The sequence below is a fragment of the Acromyrmex echinatior genome, chromosome 3, assembly GCF_024713525.1.
Source record: "Acromyrmex echinatior isolate Ae372 chromosome 3, ASM2471352v2, whole genome shotgun sequence".
Taxonomy (NCBI): domain Eukaryota; kingdom Metazoa; phylum Arthropoda; class Insecta; order Hymenoptera; family Formicidae; genus Acromyrmex; species Acromyrmex echinatior.
Window position 1 is genome coordinate 317095 of NC_141854.1, and position 21851 is coordinate 338945.

The 21851-nt window shown below is 28.9% G+C and overlaps 2 protein-coding genes across 3 annotated transcripts in view; one reads left to right on the forward strand and one right to left on the reverse strand.

The window, feature by feature from the left end:
• Positions 1-21851, forward strand: part of LOC105143685 (phosphoserine aminotransferase) — a 202445-nt gene that overhangs the window by 54551 nt on the left and 126043 nt on the right. The window contains exon 2 of one of the 2 annotated variants that reach the window (XM_087404020.1): positions 13166-13296. The exons of the other annotated variant lie outside the window; for it this stretch is intronic. Within the exon in view, the coding sequence (XP_087260146.1) occupies positions 13166-13296 (131 nt within the window). The remainder of the gene's footprint in view (positions 1-13165; positions 13297-21851) is intronic. 2 annotated transcript variants of the gene reach the window in all.
• LOC105143684 (uncharacterized) lies at positions 15636-21498 on the reverse strand. The gene is made up of 2 exons (XM_011052141.2): positions 21061-21498; positions 15636-20753 (listed from the first exon to the last, which is right to left on the reverse strand). Exons 1-2 carry the CDS (start codon positions 21192-21194, stop codon positions 20558-20560), a joined length of 330 nt encoding a protein of 109 aa, XP_011050443.1. The 5' UTR covers positions 21195-21498; the 3' UTR covers positions 15636-20557.

Here is a 21851-nt window from a genome sequence, read left to right on the forward strand (position 1 = left end):
CAAAAGACGGCGCCACTAACAAGCTAAAATTGTCTGATGTAAAACATTATATCATAAGGTTGGACATCTATCAACAACATAACCTTGAAATACTAGCGATTTTGTATCAGCAGCATATATTTTTTTTTGTGCGAAAATGCCGAGTTTTGAGCCGAATAAGCGTCATTTACGGGAACTTTTGATTTACTTCTTTAATTTGAAGAAATCTGCAGCTGAGGCTCATCGATTGCTTGTAGAAGCATATGGTGAGACTGCCTTAAATGAGAGAAGTTGTCATGAATGGTTTCAAAAATTTAAGAATGGTTAATTTGACGTCGAAGACAAAGAACGTAGCGGAAGGCCGAAAGTGTACGAAGACGCGGAATTGGAAGCATTATTGAATGAAGATTCGTGCCAAATGCAAAAAGAACTTGCACTTACATTAGGAGCGACTCAACAAGCAATTTCATATCATTTGAAATCATTGGGAATGATTCAAAAGCAAGGGAATTGGGTTCCATATGAACTGAAGTCGAGAAACGTTGAACGCCGATTTTCCATATGTGAAATGCTGCTTGTCAGGCATAAACGAAAGGGTTTTTTACATCGTATAGTCACTGATGATGAAAAATGGATCCACTACGATAACTCAAAGAAGAGGAAATCATGGGAATCACCTGGCCATGCTTCAACATCGACAGCCAAGCCAAATATTCATGGAAAAAAACTCATATTGTGTATTTGGTGGGATCAGCTTGGTATCGTGTATTATGAGTTGCTCAAACCGAACAAAACCGTTACTGGGGCTCTCTACCGAACACAATTGATGAGATTGAGCCGAGCACTCAAGGAAAAATGCGCCCACTACTATTCCAGGCATGACAAAATTATTTTCCTGCATGATAATGCTCGACCACATGTTGCGGCGATCAAAACCTACATGGAAACACTCAATTGGGAAGTTCTACCCCACCCACCGTATTCACCAGACATTGCCCCTTCTGATTACCATCTATTTCGATCGATGGCGCATGGCCTGTCTGAGCAGCACTTCACATCATATGAAGATATCAAAAATTGGATAATATCAAATATTGGATAAAATCGATAATTGGATAGCCTCAAAAGATGAAGCGTTCTTCTAACGCGGTATCCGTATGCTACCAGAGGAAAAAGTAGTGGCTAGCGATGGACAATACTTTCAATAAAACATTATGTATCGTTCTTTCACAATAAATTAATTTTTGAAAAACAGCGGAAACTTATTTGTACACCTAATATGTCTGTAGTCAGAGGATAAAATTAATTATAATAAATTAAATAAGTAACAATAAATAATGTGAACACGAACAAACACTGACTGAATAAATGATGGTAGTGCAAAGTCAAATACTGTTGATTATCTATATGTATACTTTATGAAGGTTCTCTGTGTCTGTTTGTAGATTGAGACCATTTATTTGTTTTTTAACATTAAGCATCTCAGAGCTTAAGTATTTTCTATAAAAACGTTCTTCATCTAATATTCTAATGTTTTCCCAATCAAATTCATAGTCATACTGCGTTCTATGATCTATAATTATAACAGAACGAGCAGAGGTGTTCCAGTTTATATGTTTAGCTATTCTTTCTAATTATGTTCGTCTGTCTGACAGGAAGCATCACATTCTTTACAACTAATTTTATATATCACATTATTTTTTGCGAGATGTGGAAGAAGATCTGTGTGAACTCTGATAATTTTTTTGAACTAATTCAATTTTTTTGAACTAATTCATACTATAGAATGAAACTTTGACATCTTTATTTTTGAATCTATTAAATTTATTAGAAATTGATGTTATGTATGGAACTGTAAACAAACCATGTCGTATTACTTTTTGAGTTCTGACAATTAGATTGATTTTCTACAATCTGTTGTTTTTTTTGTGGATGAGAGTTTTTATGCATTTATTGATTGTATTATTAGGTGTTGGAATTAATTCGTAGCGTTTTAAAAGTGATGGGAAGTACTTTCATTAATGTATTTTTTAATGCTCATGTGAAATAAATAACATTCTTTCATTTAAAAACGCTACGAATTAATTCCAACACCTAATAAAATGAATTGCATTAGATAGTCATTATGGATTAATCGATAATTATAGGATTTTAATCCTCGGTGAAATTGATTGAAATTTTAGTATATTATAGTTTTTGACTCTCTGATTAAAAGTGTCCATAGGCATAAAACTTTAAAATAATTAGTTTTTGTTGTAGTCGTAATTTAAAATTTTATTTTATTATTGCCTCAAAATCAAGTTTGTAATAAATCATGACATGTTAGATAACAATATGCTACCCATTCTCACCACCCTCATCCTTATTTTTTCTTCATTCCTTTCCCACTCCCCATCACATACGTCTGCACGTGCATTTTTATATGAAAAAGTGGCATCAAAATTGAAGTAAATTTTTTAATTTTATAATCATATATTTAGATTCTGCTAGATTAGTAAGTATAGTATTATATTATTTTACATAACTATACCGATTTTAAATAACTATGTGCGTATACGTATATGCGATATATATATATATATATATATATATATATATATATATATATATATGAGGGATTAGGGAGGGAGAAGTGCACTCCACAGACGCTGAGTTCGAGGGAGAGAGAACGCATCACCGAGGTTTGTGTTAGAGGGGGAAGGGGGGAGGCGAGATTTGTTCCCTCTCTCTCTTATTTCTTGCGTTCTCTTTCTCTCACTCGTTGTTGCAATTCTCTCTGTCCCACTCGTTGCAGTCCTACACTTATCATAATATTCGCACTCTCTCTTCTTCCCATTCGTGTTTTCTCCCGCGTTTACTTTTCTTCTTTCGCATGCGATTTTATTAAATAGATGTGATATTTATTCAATGATTTTTAAAATGATATGACTCAGCAATGATTTTAATTTAGCAACTAATAATTTTTTAAAAATATATGCTACACAAATAACTAGCGTTTCTAATTATCGAATTATTATTATTTAAAAATTATTATTGAGTAGTATCGAACTATATATGTATATATATTACTACTGAACAACTATCATTATTGATAGATTCTTAATTATAAGAGAAAAAGAGAAGACCCGTTGCGATAAGGAAAAACAGGAAGATTTCGAAGTTATGTGACAAGAAGGAAGCGAAAGAATATTTTACGGAATATTTTTTTCTTATGGACTGCCAAAAATTCATAAGGAAGGTCATCCGCTGAGATTAATAGTTAGTTGCATAAACAGTGTTTTTTATCTATTGGCGACTTTCTTAAAAAATATTATAGACAATAATAACATAAAGAATTTCAGTTATGTCAAAAACAGTTTTGATATTATGAATAAATTCAATCGATCGAAGGATAATCGATAAGAATTTCAGTATTATATCATTCGACGTGGTCTCGATGTATACGAACATTCCGACCGATTTAGTATTAAAGAGTATTGAACATAGGTGAAACTTAATTGAAAACATCAACAAGACTTCGATTCCTTTCCATGAGTTTATTAAAGCAATTATGATTATAATTAACTCTATATTTTTTAAATTTGACAAAAAAATATTTAGATAGATTTTTGGCATGCCAATGGGCTCTCCATTGTCCCCTATATTAGCGAATATTGTTCTACAAGACTTAGAACAAAAAATTATTACGATAATAATATTATTAATTAATTATTATAAATAATAATATTAATTAATTTTATTATAATATTATTATTATTAATATTATTATAAATAATAATATTTATAATATATAATTATTTCATCTTTTTATTTCCGTTATGTTGATGACATTATATTGTCCGTGTATAAAGACAAAGTAGAGAATGTTCTGGAATTGTTTAATTCATATCATGAAAGGCTAAGATTTACAATTGACTTTGGCAACGAAAACGGCATTAATTTTTTAGATGTTAAACTAATAAGACAAGAAGGAAGAATCATCTTCGATATTTATAAAAAATCTATTAATTCAGGGAGATATTTAAATTATTTTTTAAATCATCCGTTAGTACATAAAAGGGGTGTAATCATCGGGCAATTAGATAGAATATTGTTTTTATCCCATCCAAAATTTCAAGAAAAAAACATCTGTGACTTAGTTCACACTCTGTTAATGAATAGTTATCTTCTTGAATTCATCTTTTCAACAATAAAAAACAGAATTAAAACTTTAGAAAATAAAACGAATTTAGATAAAAATAGTGAGTATAACAATAATAAAAGCGATTCTAATTCTAATTTAAAGAAAAAGTTTTTTATATATACCATATTTAAGTAAAGTATTGGACAAATTTTAAAAATTATCACATATTCAGGGCTTTAATATCGCTTACAAACCTATAAATCAATTGAATACATTTATTAAAACTGGAAAAGATCCTTTGTGTAAAGAGGACCATTGTGGAGTGGTTTATAAAATAAATTGTTTAAATTGTGAGTCTTCTTATGTTGGCCAAACAAAAAGGAAATTAAAAACTCAAATAAAAGAACATAAGGCTGACATAAGAAGATCCACCTCGGAGATGTCAGTGGTTTCACGTCACCAGTTGAATGAGATATACGAATTGGATTGAGATAATATCAGAATTTTAGATACAGAACAATCATTATACATAAAAAATAAGTAATGGCACTACTTATTTTACAATAAGCAAAGTGACACTGAAAGTTTGCCCCACGACAGGTTTGTTTATCTGCCTTTTCTAAAGAAAGATCTCTCTCACACTTAATAAATAATTCTAGAACAATCTAAACTTTTGACATATATATAAATAGTGGTAACATATATGATATGACAAATAATAACACACAATGTCACGACAAATTTCCATCTGTGTAAAGGATGTACTTGAGATTCATCGTTTTTTTGTTGTAAAATAGGTAACGATTCTATTCTCATACATTTCGATTAAAAGATATTAATGATAGGTTAATTTGTTAAATTAGAATCTGGAAATTCTTGTTCTACATAATTCGCAATATGACAATTGGCGCTGCAACATTGTTGTACCATGCACCTTCACAAGATGAAAGGACACGTTTATACATAGTTATATTACACGACGGCTGAATTTAATGTCAGATATATGTAATTCTGCGTTTTAAGAATATTTGTGAATTTACTAAAGATGGCCAGATTGTGGCCGAAACTAATGTTTTATTAATGTAATGATAATTAAATATCACAAACAATATCTTGTGCTGTTTTGTGCTCTTCTTTTCATAAGTTTTGAATATTTTACGATTGTGAAACAAATCCAGAAAGAAATAGAAAATAAAATTATAATATTTTTATTATTCAATTTCTATTTCAATAATTTGATTAACTTAAATTAGTGCCTAAGCATTAACCTTTGAGGAAAAACTGCAAGCCTTGTTATCATATATAATTCTAAAACGCTGAATAGAAGTAAGAGGAAAAAGGAGACTGAAAATAATTTAATAAATTATATTAGGTATAGTAAAAAGAAATCCATTATTTTTCCAGATAGATGGCTTTAGTAATCTGTATCACGCGTAGACGAGATATAGATTACTAAAGCCATCTATTGGAAAAATAATGGATTTCTTTTTACTACACCTAATATTTAAGTATCGTAATAGATAATATTTTTTGACAAAACATTAATTTATTTCTCACTTTAAAAATCATAATATTTACAATTTGCAGCGTGTACAATTTTATCAGTAGCGTATATAGTCAGTTACGTTAGTAATTCGTACTTTACGACTGAAATTTCATTATAAATACTACATATAATTCACTTTGAATTATTTAAGTACATTGTATTCGTATTATTAATATATGTAATATATTATATAATATCACACACGAACAGTTAGTGTTGGCTCACATAGGCATTTCCTTACATTATCATTATTACTTATTTATCATGCTTTTTATAGAACATCTTACTCGAAATATATATAATACGCAACTAATTTTGGGGAATGCATCATGCACGCACGCATGCACAAAAGTGTAAAAAAGATTACTTCGATTTTTAGGATAAACTTTCGAAAATGTCGAACCTCTGATTTTCATGAAATTTGGCAGAAATAGTTTAAATGACATTAAATAAATGCTCTTGAATGGATTTTTACTGAAGAAGATTTAACGCCAACAATGTTTAAGTAAATTTAGCACACCCCTGAATGGATTATCTTTACATAGTTCACTTGATCTCCAAGAAGATCCATGTGACTTTCAACCTTTGCCCCCTGCTTGGAGGTGCACGACATTCACCCGAAGCGACTTCCACCCCATCTCCTCCCCTTCTTGGGGGCGTACGACTTTCACCCAAAGCGACTCCTACCCTCCTGCTTGGTGCGCGACTTTCATCTAAAGCGACTCCCATCTCATCTCCCCCCCTCTCCTCTTGAGGGTGCACAACTTTTATCCGAAGCGACTTCCATTCCAACTCCCTCTCTGCTTCAGAGGCATCCGACTTTTCATGCGCGAAATGAATTTCAGCTCACCTCTCTCTTTCCTATCCCTCGCCTGTCTAGGGATGTACAAAAATGGAGTATATATAAATCTTCTTGGAGATCAAAGTCAATATCAAAGTCTTTCAGAAGTGATTTAGAGTAAGCTATATAAAGGTAATCCATTCAATATGATATATAAATTTACTTAAATATTTTTGGCATTAAATCTTGTCAGTGAAAATCCATTTAAGGGCATTCATTTAATGTCATTTAGAGTATTTCTGTCAAATTTCATGAAAATCGGAGGTTTAACATTTACGAAAGTTCACCCAATTTTTATGTATTCTTTTTATATAAAAATGTGTGCGTAGACATATGCGTATGGAAGTGGAGTAGGTTGGGGTGAGGGTGGGAGGGAGTGAGAGTGAGGATGGTAAGAGTAATTCACATATTTATCTAAAATTTTTTGGTATATATTACAGAAATTTAATTTTAAGGCATTAATGAAATAAAACTTTAAAATGCTACAACAAAAAACTAGTTTTCAAGCTTTGTACCTATGGACATTTTTGATGAATGAGTCAAGAACTACACATACTAAAGTTTTAGCCAATTTCATCGAGGGCCAAAATCCTATGATTTTGTGCGGAGTCTTTTGGACTTGTAAGACATGCGTTATGAAAAATGAAAAAAGAAATAAACATTAAACTTTATTTTTATTCAGTGTAATTCAATTTAAATAAAAAAATTTTTATGTTTTTAAATATAATACTTGGCACTGCTGGACCGAAAATGAAATAATAAAGTACTAAAACATAAAAATGATAACGTAAATTTTAAGACATAAATAATATTTATCATATAAAAATATAAAGAAATTAAAAGAATTTTAGAAAATATGATGTAAATATAATCAATGTGGATACGTGCGAGCGAGTAATATGGCGTGCAGATTAGAATTAAGTATATCTAGGCCATAAGTATGTAAGTTTTGAATCCTTTGTGTACGTTTTTGTGAAAATTATTAGATTTAAATGTAGTACTACAGTACCATTGTAATTTTTTTTAAATATTCACCATTCAACTTCCTTTTTAATAAATGTATTCAAATTAAATTTATTATTACATTTGAAAAATATTTTTTATTGTTTCATTTTTTGGTTCAGCAGTGCCAAGTGTTATTACATGAAAATTTTTTTATTTAAGTAAAATTATACTGAATAAAAATAAAGTTTACTGTTTATTTCTTTTTTTTTCATAACACATGTCTTATAAGTCCAAATTTATTTATCTTAGACTTAAACCCTAATAGTTCACACAACTTTCGTAACTTATAATCCAACTCTATAATCCAATCGCATGTATACATACGTTGGGCACTCTTATTCTCATGGGAATGTATCTTATTTTTCTTATTTTAAATATAACATTCATATTTTTAGTAATATGTTACTTTGAATGAATTACGATTAAAAAATTTCACACAAGAAGAATTAAAGCCATTTGGATTGGAATAGGAAGATCCTTTAATAAGAATAAAAGATATATACTTAAGTATTATTGCATAACAATTCAAGATAATATCATATAGATTATATATTCTGTCTTTATTTTGATATGGGATTTAACTTAGTGCCAGTTGTTGATCTCAAATTTTTTATATAAATGATCCATAAAATTTTATGGAATTTAATTTGACGCTAGTTGTTGAATGAATTCTTTGTACAAGTGATACGTATCATTAGAGAGTACGTACGTTAAATAAATAATAAATAAAGCAATTTTGTAATATTACAAAAATACGTATCACTTATTGCGAATTCGATTGGAAGAACTAGTGCGCACTGGTGCATGTTAAAACCGTTGTACACTGATTTAATTTGAGTATAAAAGTAAAATGCAAATATTTCGAATTATAAAATACATATGTTAACTAATAATACAATAAAATGTATTGAATATTTCAGGATTTAATCGATTTCTATGTTTATGTATAAATATATCTTTACGTTATTTTGTGTATGATGGCTTTAATGTGCACCATTGCGCACTGAGTGTGTCCAATCGAATTCGCTATTAATTTTCACCATAAATTAATTCACTTGGAATTTGGATTTCATATTTTAATTTTATACAACAGAATTTTGTTCAAGGTTCATATATGGTTTAGATTGAGTGAGATAACAATTTTTAATTATAATTTAGTGCCAATTATTAATATCAAATCCTTTATATACCTGATACATATCATTCAAATTAAGTATTTAGAATTTTTTATTTTAACTTAATAGCAAATATACAAAAATATGTACCCATGTTTTATTTTTACCTAGGTTTTATTTTTTTAATTAGAGATACTATTATTTAAATTGTAATTCTTAATTTAGTACACCATTTTATTTGTTTGACGTATATCTGTAGTTGATTCACAATTGACACCTACCTATATTTACAGCGCTTTTTTACCTTTTTTTAAAAAGGTAAATTTACGTTGATATCATGCATTTTGTAGTGTTTAACGTCTTCTTATAAACAGTATATGAATTAATCAATTTAGTACACATTTTTTTCCAAAGAATATGCATTCTTAGTGCCTTTTTTCATCTTTTTTAAAAAGGTAAGATTTGTAAGTTTTACGGAGTGTTTCAGACAAAAGTTATAGGATTCAAAGAGATCTATTTACTGATTTTATCACTTTGATGATTTGGGTAGTGTCGCCAACATTAAAGTCACGATTTTTTTTAATTTAACACATTATTTTTTATTTCAGAATCTAATAGTTGGTGTTGAGAGCTTTCCAAAACACTACAATTAAATATAGATTAATAGAATGATTCAATTGAAATAAATCAAATATAAGTAATCACAAGGACTATGATCAATAACTATTATCAATTAAAATTAATAACTTTTAATAATTAAAACTAATAGCATTTCTCTTGGGATACTGAGTATAACCTCGCATTACAGTTGCATGTAAGTGCTGCATCAGTGTTGCACTACACAAGTGTACATACACCATGGTATACACTATTTCATGCTATCATCTTTAATTCTACTGCCGGTTGACTTCCATTTTTAAATTTTTAATGTCACACTGGCTCTACACCATTTCTTTGAGATCGTGTAGCAAAACCCCACTTCGTGCATAAAATTTACATTATAGCCACGGAGAAACACATTACACTGATGAATGAGTTTGCCTACCATCAGTTAAGGAAACACGTTACATTGTTTGAGTGTTGCACTGGTAGGCGATAATGCAGCTAAGAGAAAACGCTATAAATTAGTACAAACTAAAAAGTACAAACATTTCGATGCCGATCATCATTCTCAATGTTAAAATAATGTTACAATAAAAGTCGGATTCTCATATTACAAAAACAGTTTTCTGTACGTTCTGAAGTAGATTTTAAAAAATGTAGATACGTATCAAATGCTTATATCTTCCTTCTTTGTTACGAATATGTGATCCATTGAAATATTAAATGTGAAACGTTGAAATCGCTCAATATAATTGGAACGGTAATAGAACTTGCATTTTTCTTCTATGAAAAGCAATTTATTCAAAAGAAAGTTTTCAAAAAAACCAGTTGTTAAGTACAAAATGTACAATTAATAAATAATTACAATGTCTAAAAGAAACAACTAACAGTAACAAGTAGGAGAAGAGATTTAAACGTATAATATTAGGTATTGGAATTAATTCGTAGCGTTTTACAAGTGATGGGAAGTACTTTCATTAATGTATTTTTTAATGCTCATGTGAAATAAATAACATTCTTTCATTAAAAAACGCTACGAATTAATTCCAACACCTAATATATAAAATAACCGTTAGAGTTTTGTTAACATTAATATCGATTACACATTAACATATCAATAAATCAGTGCATATTAAAATACTAAACTATATATACCTTTTTCAGTCGAACTGTTGTGAGTCAAAAATTAAAAAAGTAATGCAATGGATATTATAATTTTATAAACCCTTGTGCTGTATCAGAAACAGAGAAACGTGTAGCATTGTGACAATATTAGACAACGTTATGAGTTAAAAAGGAGACAAATAGATGGAGACAATAATAGGTGGAAGGGGAAAGAGAATATATGATGTTAAAATATGGCAGAAATTCAGTATCATTTTGCTTGTTAATTCCGTGTTTCTATCTTTTTATATGGACTATTTCCGATATTAATTTCTTGTTATAAGAGGATTTAATGTCCAAAATTTCCACGTTATTTCACTTAAAATTGTGATTATGATCAATGCGGTGATTGGAAATCACCGATGACGATTTAGAGACTTTCTATTAATATCGGAAACATGTTCCTGTAATCTTGTCTTTAGCTGTCTTTTTGTTTGACCCACGTAATTAGCATCGCAATTATCACAAAAGAATCTTATGAACCACGTTTTGATTGCATAATCCATCCAACTCATCTTTTCCTTTTTTTATGAAATTTTTAAGCGAATTCGAAATAGAATAGATTAATTTGCATCCGACTTTTATTATAACATTATTTTAACATTGAGAATAACCCGAGCGTCGTAACGTTTGTACTTTTTATGAATTTTAAATATTAAGTGTTATTAATTTTAATTGTCTCATAGCACTTGATTACTTATATTTGATCCACTACAATTATTGTAAGTTTTTTTAATAAAATATTTTCCGAGTTATAACGCCTGAAAGTCACAGTACCGCTATCATTAGACAAGTTGTACCGTTTTAAACAAGTTGTCGGACCGACGGCTAATAATCTCTTGAATGTTATTTAAGATCATGTCCTAGATAACCTACGTTAACTTTAAATCATCTAACTTTTTAGCTAACTAAGCCGCTAACTTTTTAGCCAACCACTTTTGGATTCAACATACCCTATTTTTCACATTGCTGTAACTTTTTTATAATATAATTTGAAGGCTTGGATTGAGGCTAACAAAACTTTAAACTTTTAACTGTCTATAGATATGATAAGCTTGCAAGGGTATTATTTTTTTTGAGTTATTCTCGATGTGAGAATGCATGAAAGTTTAAAGAGGGTACGTGGGACTCACACGTAATTAGCTTGTAAGTTTTTTTGGTGTTCTATATTTAATAAAAAAACCCCTTTTTAAAATTAAATATACGCTTACTGTGAGTTTTGAATAGTATTATATGAAAGTAAATACACAAGAATGTAGAATTAAAAAAAATTATTTCAATATAATAAATAGTCGAAATTTTATAATTTCTGTCAATCTTCGGAGATCGCTCGGCCAGGACGGATGTATTGCATCCTCTAAACTAAATCTTAATAAACTTAATTATGTATACTATAATAATATTTATATAATCATTTATCTACCAGTTTATATTCAAATAATAAAATTTTATTTATTTAAGTGTAAACTTATAATATGTTTTTAAAAATGTTAATTTTCGATAGTTTAAATAATTATACTTTTTTGAGCGATTCATGTCGTACTATTTTTTTTTGTTAATCCAAAGGGTCAACTAAAAAAATCCTCTGGATTTTTGCTTGAACATTAAATTTAAAAATTTGAGAATTTTTTATCCAAAATAGTCATTTTTTGCGAATATTTTAAATAAAATTTCTTTGAAGCATTGTTAATTAAAAATAAAATATTGTTTGATTCATATTTATTTGTCTTTGTCTAATTTGAGATACAAATTTCGCACGTCTTGAGCTAAAAAATATTCAGTTCAGAGATGTAGAGTGATAGTTGCAGGATTTCATAGACCTTGTTGTGACCGGGATGGTAATCAAAAATAACAATGGCGTGCTAGGGTTAAGATCAAGGTCATTGGAGATTGTTTCTCTTATTTTCATTTTTTTATATAAAAATGAATTTTCAATGCGAAAATGAAAATAAGAGAAACAATCTCCAATGACACTGATCTTAACAAATGTTATCTAGAACATGATCCTGAACAACATTCAAGAGATTTTAGTCATTGATCGAATGCTAATGCCGGCGGTATTGAAATTTTCAAGCATTATAATTCAAAAAGTACTTAATGAAAAAATATTTCCTTATAGCGTTTTTTTTGAAAGTTCTCGACATCAGCTATCGGGTTCTGAAATAAAAAATGGAGTGTTCCATTTAAAAAAAATCGATGTTACCTTGACCTGATTTTAGCGACGCCACCTAAGGTCAAATTGATAAGATTACTATATAGATCTTTTTAATGCTATAATTTTTGTCCGAAACACTTCTGTAAAACGTATATTTTTCGAGATATTAAGGTATGCCAATCATTTTGAGATATGTGATATCCTGTATATATGTGAGTCCAGAACTTAATATAGTATATGTATTACAATCATTTTTTAGAAGAAGTATATGCAAAATTGTGTTAGATTGTGTAATTTTATGTAACCTGCTTCTGAAAATGAGAAATATTGATAATTTCCGATTTACAAAATCTATTTGTGTCACAATTCATATGTGGTTAGATATGTTTCATTGCATGTTTTTATCATAAATAATATATTTTCACATTTATAAATGATAGTGGGATAAATGTATTATTTTAAAATTATTTTATTGTTCAAAATTATTTTATTGTGCTATCAAAGCGATTCTTTGTTTTGAAATTTATTGTTATAATATTATTATAATAGAAAATAATAAAAAAAGACGCGAATAAATCGTATTCGTTGAACTGATTGGCACATTGATTAATCGGCATTGCTTTATCATTTACAGGTTCTAAAAAAAGTGCAGAAGGAGTTGCTCGCATATGGAAACACGCAAATCAGCATTTTAGAGTTAAGTCATCGATCGAATGATTTTAAGAAAATTATTGATGATGCGCAGGCCACTTTGCGAGACATCCTGTGAGTCAAAAATTCAAATTACTCGATAAACAAATCACTTATTTTAAAAGATGATATGGAAAATCGTTGTCAACAAAATTATAAATTAGTATAAAATATATTGATAAATTCCCCCCCTCCCCCTCCCCCTCTCCTTCTTTTCCCCTGCCTCCCTTTCCCTTTCTTCCCCATTTCCCCTCCCTCTCCCTTCCTCTCCTCCTCCCTCCTTCTCTTTCTCTCTTCCTCTCCCTTTCTCTCTCCTCTCCCCTCCTCTTGCTATCTCTCCTCTTTCTCCCCCTCTCCCAATCCCTCTCCTCACCTCTCTCTTCCCCCTTCTCTCTTTCTTCCCTCTCTCATATGCTATATGTATACTTTACAAGACATTCGAAACTTATAAAGCCATAAAATTCTTTAATTTAAACTTTAATATAAGCTTTTTATATTATAATGCTCAACAAAATAATTCTATATAAATTAGATTAAAACCGAGCAACAATCAAACATTCGCAGATATTTTTATTATAAATTATTACAAAATTAGGTGGAACTAGTTTCAACTCTATTGTAGTCTTCTTTAACCACTAAAACATTACAATTACCTACATAATAGTCCTTTGTTTTGAAGTCACAAATGGATACCATTATGAATCCTTTTTTTTTATTTACCGTCACATTTCTTATTTTTTAATTTATTGGATGTACAATCGTGTTTATAACTAAACATTCTGAGACTTTCCCTCTGTCCGCAATCGCGAACCTTCACATAATAGAATGTCATTACTGTGAATCAGATGAATATAACTATTGGGATCTTAAGTCATACGTTCAACATGGCTGCCTTAATAAGGATAACACTGATAGGTTAATCTGTATTCGAATTCGAACACACGGCGTTGATAATCTTGAAAAAAGGATTGCACACTGCAATAGATATTTATTAGCACGGAAAACTTTCAAATGTGTTTTGTGTGTATCGTTCTTAAGCTAATTGTTATTGTGGCTCTGCCGTTTTGCTTAAATAGTCTTCAAAAAACGATACTAATTTGATCATTATTGATAAAAAGCTACATATCTGAGAAAATAAAACTCTTTCATCGGAAGCTCGATTTCGCAGTACAGTTGATATTTTATATTCATAAAATGAATGATGAGTTAGGAGCGAGATTTTTTCGCCGAAAGCAACGAAAAGTAAAACGTATTACAGTGTATATGATTGCAATAGCTTTGCTTTAAATGGTTCAACTGTTCGCTTTTATTATTTTCCTAAACCAGGACAAACAATTACAATAGAAAATGCATTTAGTAATTTAAAAAAAAGAGATATTCGAAAGGTGTTAAAAATGGAAACGATTGCGAAGTCGCCTGTTGTATGCAGTTTGCATTAAAGAAAAACCGATTACAGATTTCCTGGTAAGTACATATAATTTGTAAAAAAATTGTCACCATTAAATAAAAATATAATGTTATCCAATCTGTTATTTATGATAAAGTAATAATAAATGCATTTTATAGACAACTCAAAACCGAATTCTAAAATCAGAGGCTGTGCCATCATGTAACCTTCCTACGGTTAAAAGTAATTTAAAGCAGAAATTAATAGTAAGTGAAGAACGACAAAAAAGAAGATACAAAAGAAAACAAAAAGAGAAGAACTGGAAGGTCAAAAAGAAAATACAATAGAGAAGAATCTCATTGCAGAGAAATACCAAGATTATCATAATGAGCAAATGGAAATTCGGAGTTATGTAGAAAAGCAAAAAAACTTCTGTGATGTTGCTGTCCAAATAAATAGTTTGATAGAAACATTGTGTTACTGTATACGAACGGAGAAGGATTTGAGTACGATGTGCGGTATTGAAAGATTTTTATTATTAAACACTATTGTTGAAATTTTGAACGAAGTATATCCAAATTCTTACTTAACGTATGATTATCGTACTAAAGTTATTAACTTTTGTTAAATTGAAGATGAATTTATTATGCAACTTTATCTTATTCAATGGTTTCTACTATACAAATACGACATATATTGTGCATTTTCCTTCTAAAGAAAAAATTCAGAAAAACATTCCAATTTGCTTTGTAGACTTCCCTGATGTTAGAGTGATTTTAGATTGCACAGAAATTCCAATTCAGAAAAAGAAAAATATTTGTACAAACAATAACATATTCAAATTATAAATCGACATACACAGTAAAATTTATGACAGGAGTAATTGCAGCTCGTCTTAGTTTTATTAGTCATGCTTATAGTGGCAAAACATAATCTGATAAAGTGATTTTTGAACAAAATAATCTTATTAATTTTTTACAAAGAGACTATTATGATAGACAGAGATGCTATTATGATAGACAAAGGCTTCCTTATAGATAATATTTGTTTACAAAATGGTATAAAACTAATCAGACCAGCATTTTTGAGGAACAAAAAACAATTTTCAAAGGAAGAGGCTCTTTTAAACACTAAAATAACGAAAGCTCGTGTACATATATAGAAAAGGCAAATCAAAAATTCAAGATAAAATGAAAAACATTCAAGATATTGAGTGATAAAAGTGCCAAGATCTTATTTCTAAAATTGAAATTTTAAATTATTTTTAATTATTTCAGCGATAGTAAATCTAAGTTCTTCAATCTTTAAAGATGACAAATTTGTATCTTAATTTGTTATTTATGTATGCGATATTAAGATAATCTTTTTATATTTAATTACTTATGTTGTATGTATACAAGTTTTATAATAAAAGAAACATTTTACATTCTAAGGATATTTTGTAAATATATTTAATAAATATAACAATATAAATTTATGAATATATTAAATTTATCTTTAATTATCTTCTCCTCTAAAATTTATACTGTTTTGCCAGCCTTCATAGTTTGCGAATTTTTTAAATATTTAGACAATATCAATAGTTTTAATTTTTTTCAACAAGGAGAATAGATAGGAAAATTCTATGGTTGAGGAAAAAAGATTTGAAAAATAAAAGATTAAATATTAAGCCAATTTCTTATGTTTGTGCTTCTAATAAGGACTTACAAAATAAAATTATATCTAAGGAAACTCTTAATAACAAGTCTTTACAATTTATAGAAAAAATACATATTTCGGTTGAACTGTTTGGGGAAACGACTCCTCTAGATTCTTTAAATAAAAAATGATTCCTTAATTTGAGCAATGTTGACATTTCTATGGAAGTCCAGTATCTGCTACAGTTAGGGGAGGCTTTGGCCTTCCTATTACTAAACACAATATTAGAACATTAATTGAGTTCATTAAAAATGTTGAAAATAATATTATTGGTCGTCGGAACAATATAATAAATTTTGTTAGAAACAATACTGTTTCACTTCTTGAGAAGTTTCAGAATGATTTTCCCAGGACAGGTTCTAATGATAAATTATTTGATTGGATTAAGACAACAAAAAAATTTGTTAAAGTCATCCTGAAATATTAATTTTTAAAGCAGATAAAGAAAATGTTACTGTTGCTCAAAATAAACTAGATTATATCCAAGATGGAATTGATACTTTTAGACAATAATACATACGAGATAATAACTGAAAATCCTACAAAAAAACTTATGAGCAATTTGCGTAACATGCTTAGTAGATGGAAAGGAAAAGGGTTTATAGATGACTTGACATATCATACATAGAGGTTGCGTATGACTGACGGAATCATTCCTAGAGCATACGGTTTAATGAAGATTCATAAACAAAACTATCTTCTTAGAATTATTGTTTCATCTATAAATAGTCCACTATATGTATAATCTATCATTGTTTCTGCATAACATCATTAATGATTCTATACCAGAAACTCCTAGTTTTATAAAGAATAGTTTTGATCTAATTAATAAACTTAAAGATGTTAAACTAGAACCAGATTCTATGTTGGTTTCCTTAGGTGTGGTATTCCTATTTACTAATGTACATATAGATTTGGCATCTTATTGTTTATTGTGATAGTGTTGTTGGAAGGTGGAATTCCATATCCAAGAAAACTAAAATTCTTTTAAATGAATTTTTGATTGCCTTTCGGATGGTTTTTAATTCTACTGCTTTTATCTTTAATAAAACAATGTACAAACAAATATTTGGGACCTCTATGGGACCTTTGTCACCTGTCGTTGCAAATATGGTTATGCAGGACTTTGAAAAAATGACTATTGGAATGCTGCCCTTTCGGTTGTTATTTTATTATCGATACATTGACAATATTATCTTGGCTGCTCCGTCTGAGAGTGTTGGTGATATTTTAGGTATTTTTAATTCGTTGCATACTAGACTGTAGTTCACTGTGGAGGTTGGCATTGATGGAAAAATAAGTTTTTTTGGATAAGTTTTGTTGATTATTGAAGAACGGAATCTTATTTTCGATGTATATCGTAAAACAATCTTTTCCGGTAGATTCCTTAATTTCTATTCACACCATCCACTTTGTCATAAAAGAGGTGTAATTTATGGAGTTGTGGATAAGATTTTTTGGTTGTGTCCGAAGTTCCAACAAAACAATTTGATCGACTATTAATATTTTTTTACAGAATGGATATCCTTTACGTTTTCTCGACTATTCATAATAGAATTAAATATCATATTAACAGTATTAATAGTTTGAGTAATAACAAGGATGACACAAAAAGATTTTTTACTATTCCATATGTCAATACAATATCTGAAAGATATTCACACCTATCGTTAATATGTTTAATTGTATATTGGCCACCGTTATTGGCTATTCCTAACACATTAAAAAATTTCATAAAGAGAGGAAAGGATGAGTTGAAACACTTTCATAGTCAAAATGTAGTTTACAGAATATCTTGTGAGGATTGTGATGTTAGTTACGTTGGCCAGACAAAAAGACAATTAAAGACTAGACTGCATGAACATGTTTCAGATATTAATACATGTTCAAAATCTCTTTCATCACCGTTGATCTCCAACCACCGTATTGAGGACACCGTATTGAGAAATCACAACTTTAAATAGGATAAAGTGGACATAATAAGTCAGATATAGAGTAAATACAATAAAAAGTTAATCATACAATAAAAAGTTAATATCTGTGGTCCATATTAAAAAACAGAAACATGGAATAAACAGACAAAACGACAGAGCTTTGCCTGAATTGTATTCTAACATTATACACTCTCTTTCTCCCTCTTAATATCTTCTTTCCTTTTTTCCCCTATTTTGACGTTTTTCCGTTCTCGATAAATATTTTCCTTCTCAATTTCGTTATCTGACATCGTGAAAGTTAGATGTTCGTTACTTTTGCAAATTTGCTTAAAATAAAAAAATCAATATATGTACCACGATATTGATTATCATCTACCTGCGTTTTTTTCTCTCTTTTGATTTATGAACTCTCAACATATTTACTGATATCACTGACAAGGTACATTATTATATTACTAATTTGTATGTATTAAATGTTAATTTCTTTTTGTTCACGGTCACTTTTTCAGAATTTTTTTATGATTACTTTGATTTTTGATAAAAATGACTTGTAGCGTACTACACGGAATGATGAATACGGGATTAAAAATTATAATAGTATTGTAATACCATGTACATATTTTTTTTAGAACGATGTTTAAATACTACGATTACATTGAAAATGACTCGATTGGAGTCAAAATGTTTGTTGTCAATTGTAATTGTTTATATGAATTTTTAATGCTAATTTAAATTAAAGTTCTTTGCTACATTATTGACTCTTTGCCCTTCTTTTGTACGACATTGTTTTATACGCACCTTATTACTATTTATTAAATTTATCTTTTAAAACGTATTAATTAATTTTTTTTTTAATATAATGTAACATATTATTAAAATAAGTAATTTTTAGAGTTGAATGTAATTGTTTAGCATATTTTATATTCAAAATTGTATTCTAATATTATACACTCTCTTTCTCCCTCTTAATATCTTCTTTCCTTTTTTCCCCTATTTTGACGTTTTTCCGTTCTCGATAAATATTTTCTTTCTCGATTTCGTTATCTGACATCGTGAAAGTTAGATGTTCGTTACTTCTGCAAATTTGCTTAAAATAAAAAAATCAATATATGTACCACGATATGGATTACCATCTACCTGCGTTTTTTTCTCTCTTTTGATTTATGAACTCTCAACATATGCAGAACAATCATGTTTTGAGGAATATAAAATAAAATCTGTTTGTTTCAGATTTAATACAGCCATTTCCAAATTGCACTTGAGCATAATAAGTTTTAAGGATATATTGTTTGATAAATCTACTATAATATATTTTTCTTGTCGTACTGTATCAAAAATATTTGAGGTTTTTCCTGCATAAGGGCATTTTATCTCTAATAATTTAGGTCTTCGAAAACAATACCATCAGGCAAGTAGTCAATCCAAGGATTTTCGATAGAGATTATCAATTCACATTCGATTACAATAGACTTTGTCATTTCTCTATATTTTTGTCGAGCAAGTAGTTCATTTTCTAGCCCGTGTCTCGCATATTTGTTTGTAAATTCTTTAGAACAGAAAAACTTTAATGATTTTTGCTGCCAATCCGAATTTTTATTTTTTGAATAAGTTAGCAATTGATAACATCTTGATCCTGTGATTATGAATTGACGTTCTTTTTTCCACAAAGGGAATGTTTAATTTTTATGCATAATTGAATTATATCCTTCGAAAAGTTATCCATTCGAATGATACAACACTCTTTCGGTGGTATATCTAAAGACATATTAGATAATTCTAACATTTGTGCTGATGATAAGTTGCCCACAATAGCATTTATTTCAGATAAGATATCTGGCAAAGAAATATTTGTTTGCATCAAGATCTTTCCTTTAGAATTATGTCTTCCATACCTAATTATTAAAAAAATTAATTTAACAAATAAAAATTAAAATGCATAAAATTTATTGGTAAAATATAGTACAAAAATTTAAAAAATACACACATTTTATGAAGTTGTCAACTATAAAAAATAAGATGCATAAGTTTTCCTGTTAAGTGTATAGAATTATAAATTGAAAATACTACTACAAAAATATAAGAGATCTACGACGCACAGTCACATCTAGATAATTAAAATTTAAAAATTAAGAATATATACTGTATTCATAACATCTAACTTCGATATGTACATTTACAATACACTTGTTGTAAACGAATGTTATACATTTACAGTAATTTAGACGGTCCGATCTTATTTCTTATTTTTTAAAAAAGATTTAATTATTTACAATCAATCATTGGTTATATCATCTCAAAAAGATGTCTTACAAATGTGTCACATATGACGATGAAATGATGGATAATTTCGATTTAATAAATGAGCTTTTCTCGCTTTTGATTTTTCAATGTTAAAACATTTATGTTCTGCTAGTGGAGCTGCCTTATAAGTGTCCAATGCCGCCGTATGGGCGAAATTCCACACGCATTTTTTATCAGTACAAGATATTTTATCTAATTTTTCGATGTCTCTCCTGAAATAAAAAAAAATGTTTCATCTATAAGCATAAACGTTAAACTATATTTAAAAAATGATAATTGCAAGAAAACAACGTTAAAATTTGTATACATTTGATTATTTAAGCTTAATAAATTATATACATAATATTATGTACATAATATACATATTATTCACTATATATAACTAATTGTATTGGGTCATCTAAAAAGTATCCGCGGTTTTTGTCACTAGATGATGTTGATGGTCAACATATCTAGTGACAAAAAATCGCGGATACTTTTTAGATGACCCAATAATATACATATATGTATATTGCTTACCGATTGCAAAACAATAACATAGGAACTATGTGCTTGCACTTGACATTTAAACCAGCCTTACATGTACATTCGGCTGAGTTCATCGTTCCGTTTGCATTTATATTGATTTTTACTTGATAAGGTGGATCTCTCATGTTAGAGATTTGTAAGCAGAAATAAAGCAAATTATAGATGTCTTCGGTTTGTTTTGCTATGCCAATAAATAATCACAGTTCAACAAATTTTCACCTCCAATAAAATTACGCGTCGAACATTCCGCGAAGTCACAAATATCTTTTATGCTTAAATACATCTTCAAAATATTTTATACTTGCAAACTATACTTGTCCGTACGAATATAAAATATCAACTGTCCTGCGAGATCGAGCTTTCGATGAAAGAATTCCAACAACGATCGCCAGCCAATCAAATTAGTATCGTTTTTTGAAGGACTATTTAAGCAAAACGGCAGAATTACAATAACAATTAGCTTGAGAACGATACATACAAAACACATTTGAAAGTTCTCCGTGCTAATAAATATTTATTAACATTACAATCCGAAGCGCCACTACGGTCTAAGTATTAAGATGTTGAACTAATATATATATTATTCAAACGAATGAATTAATTTCAGAAATAATAATTACGTGTCGATATGGTTGTCGACATTAACGCAATTAATCTGAAATGTAATAATCCCCCCAAAATTCCCCAAATTAATCTTAAAAAACATATCGACACGTAATTATTATTTCTGAAATTAATTCATTCGTTTGAATAATATATATATATTAGTTCAACATCTTAAT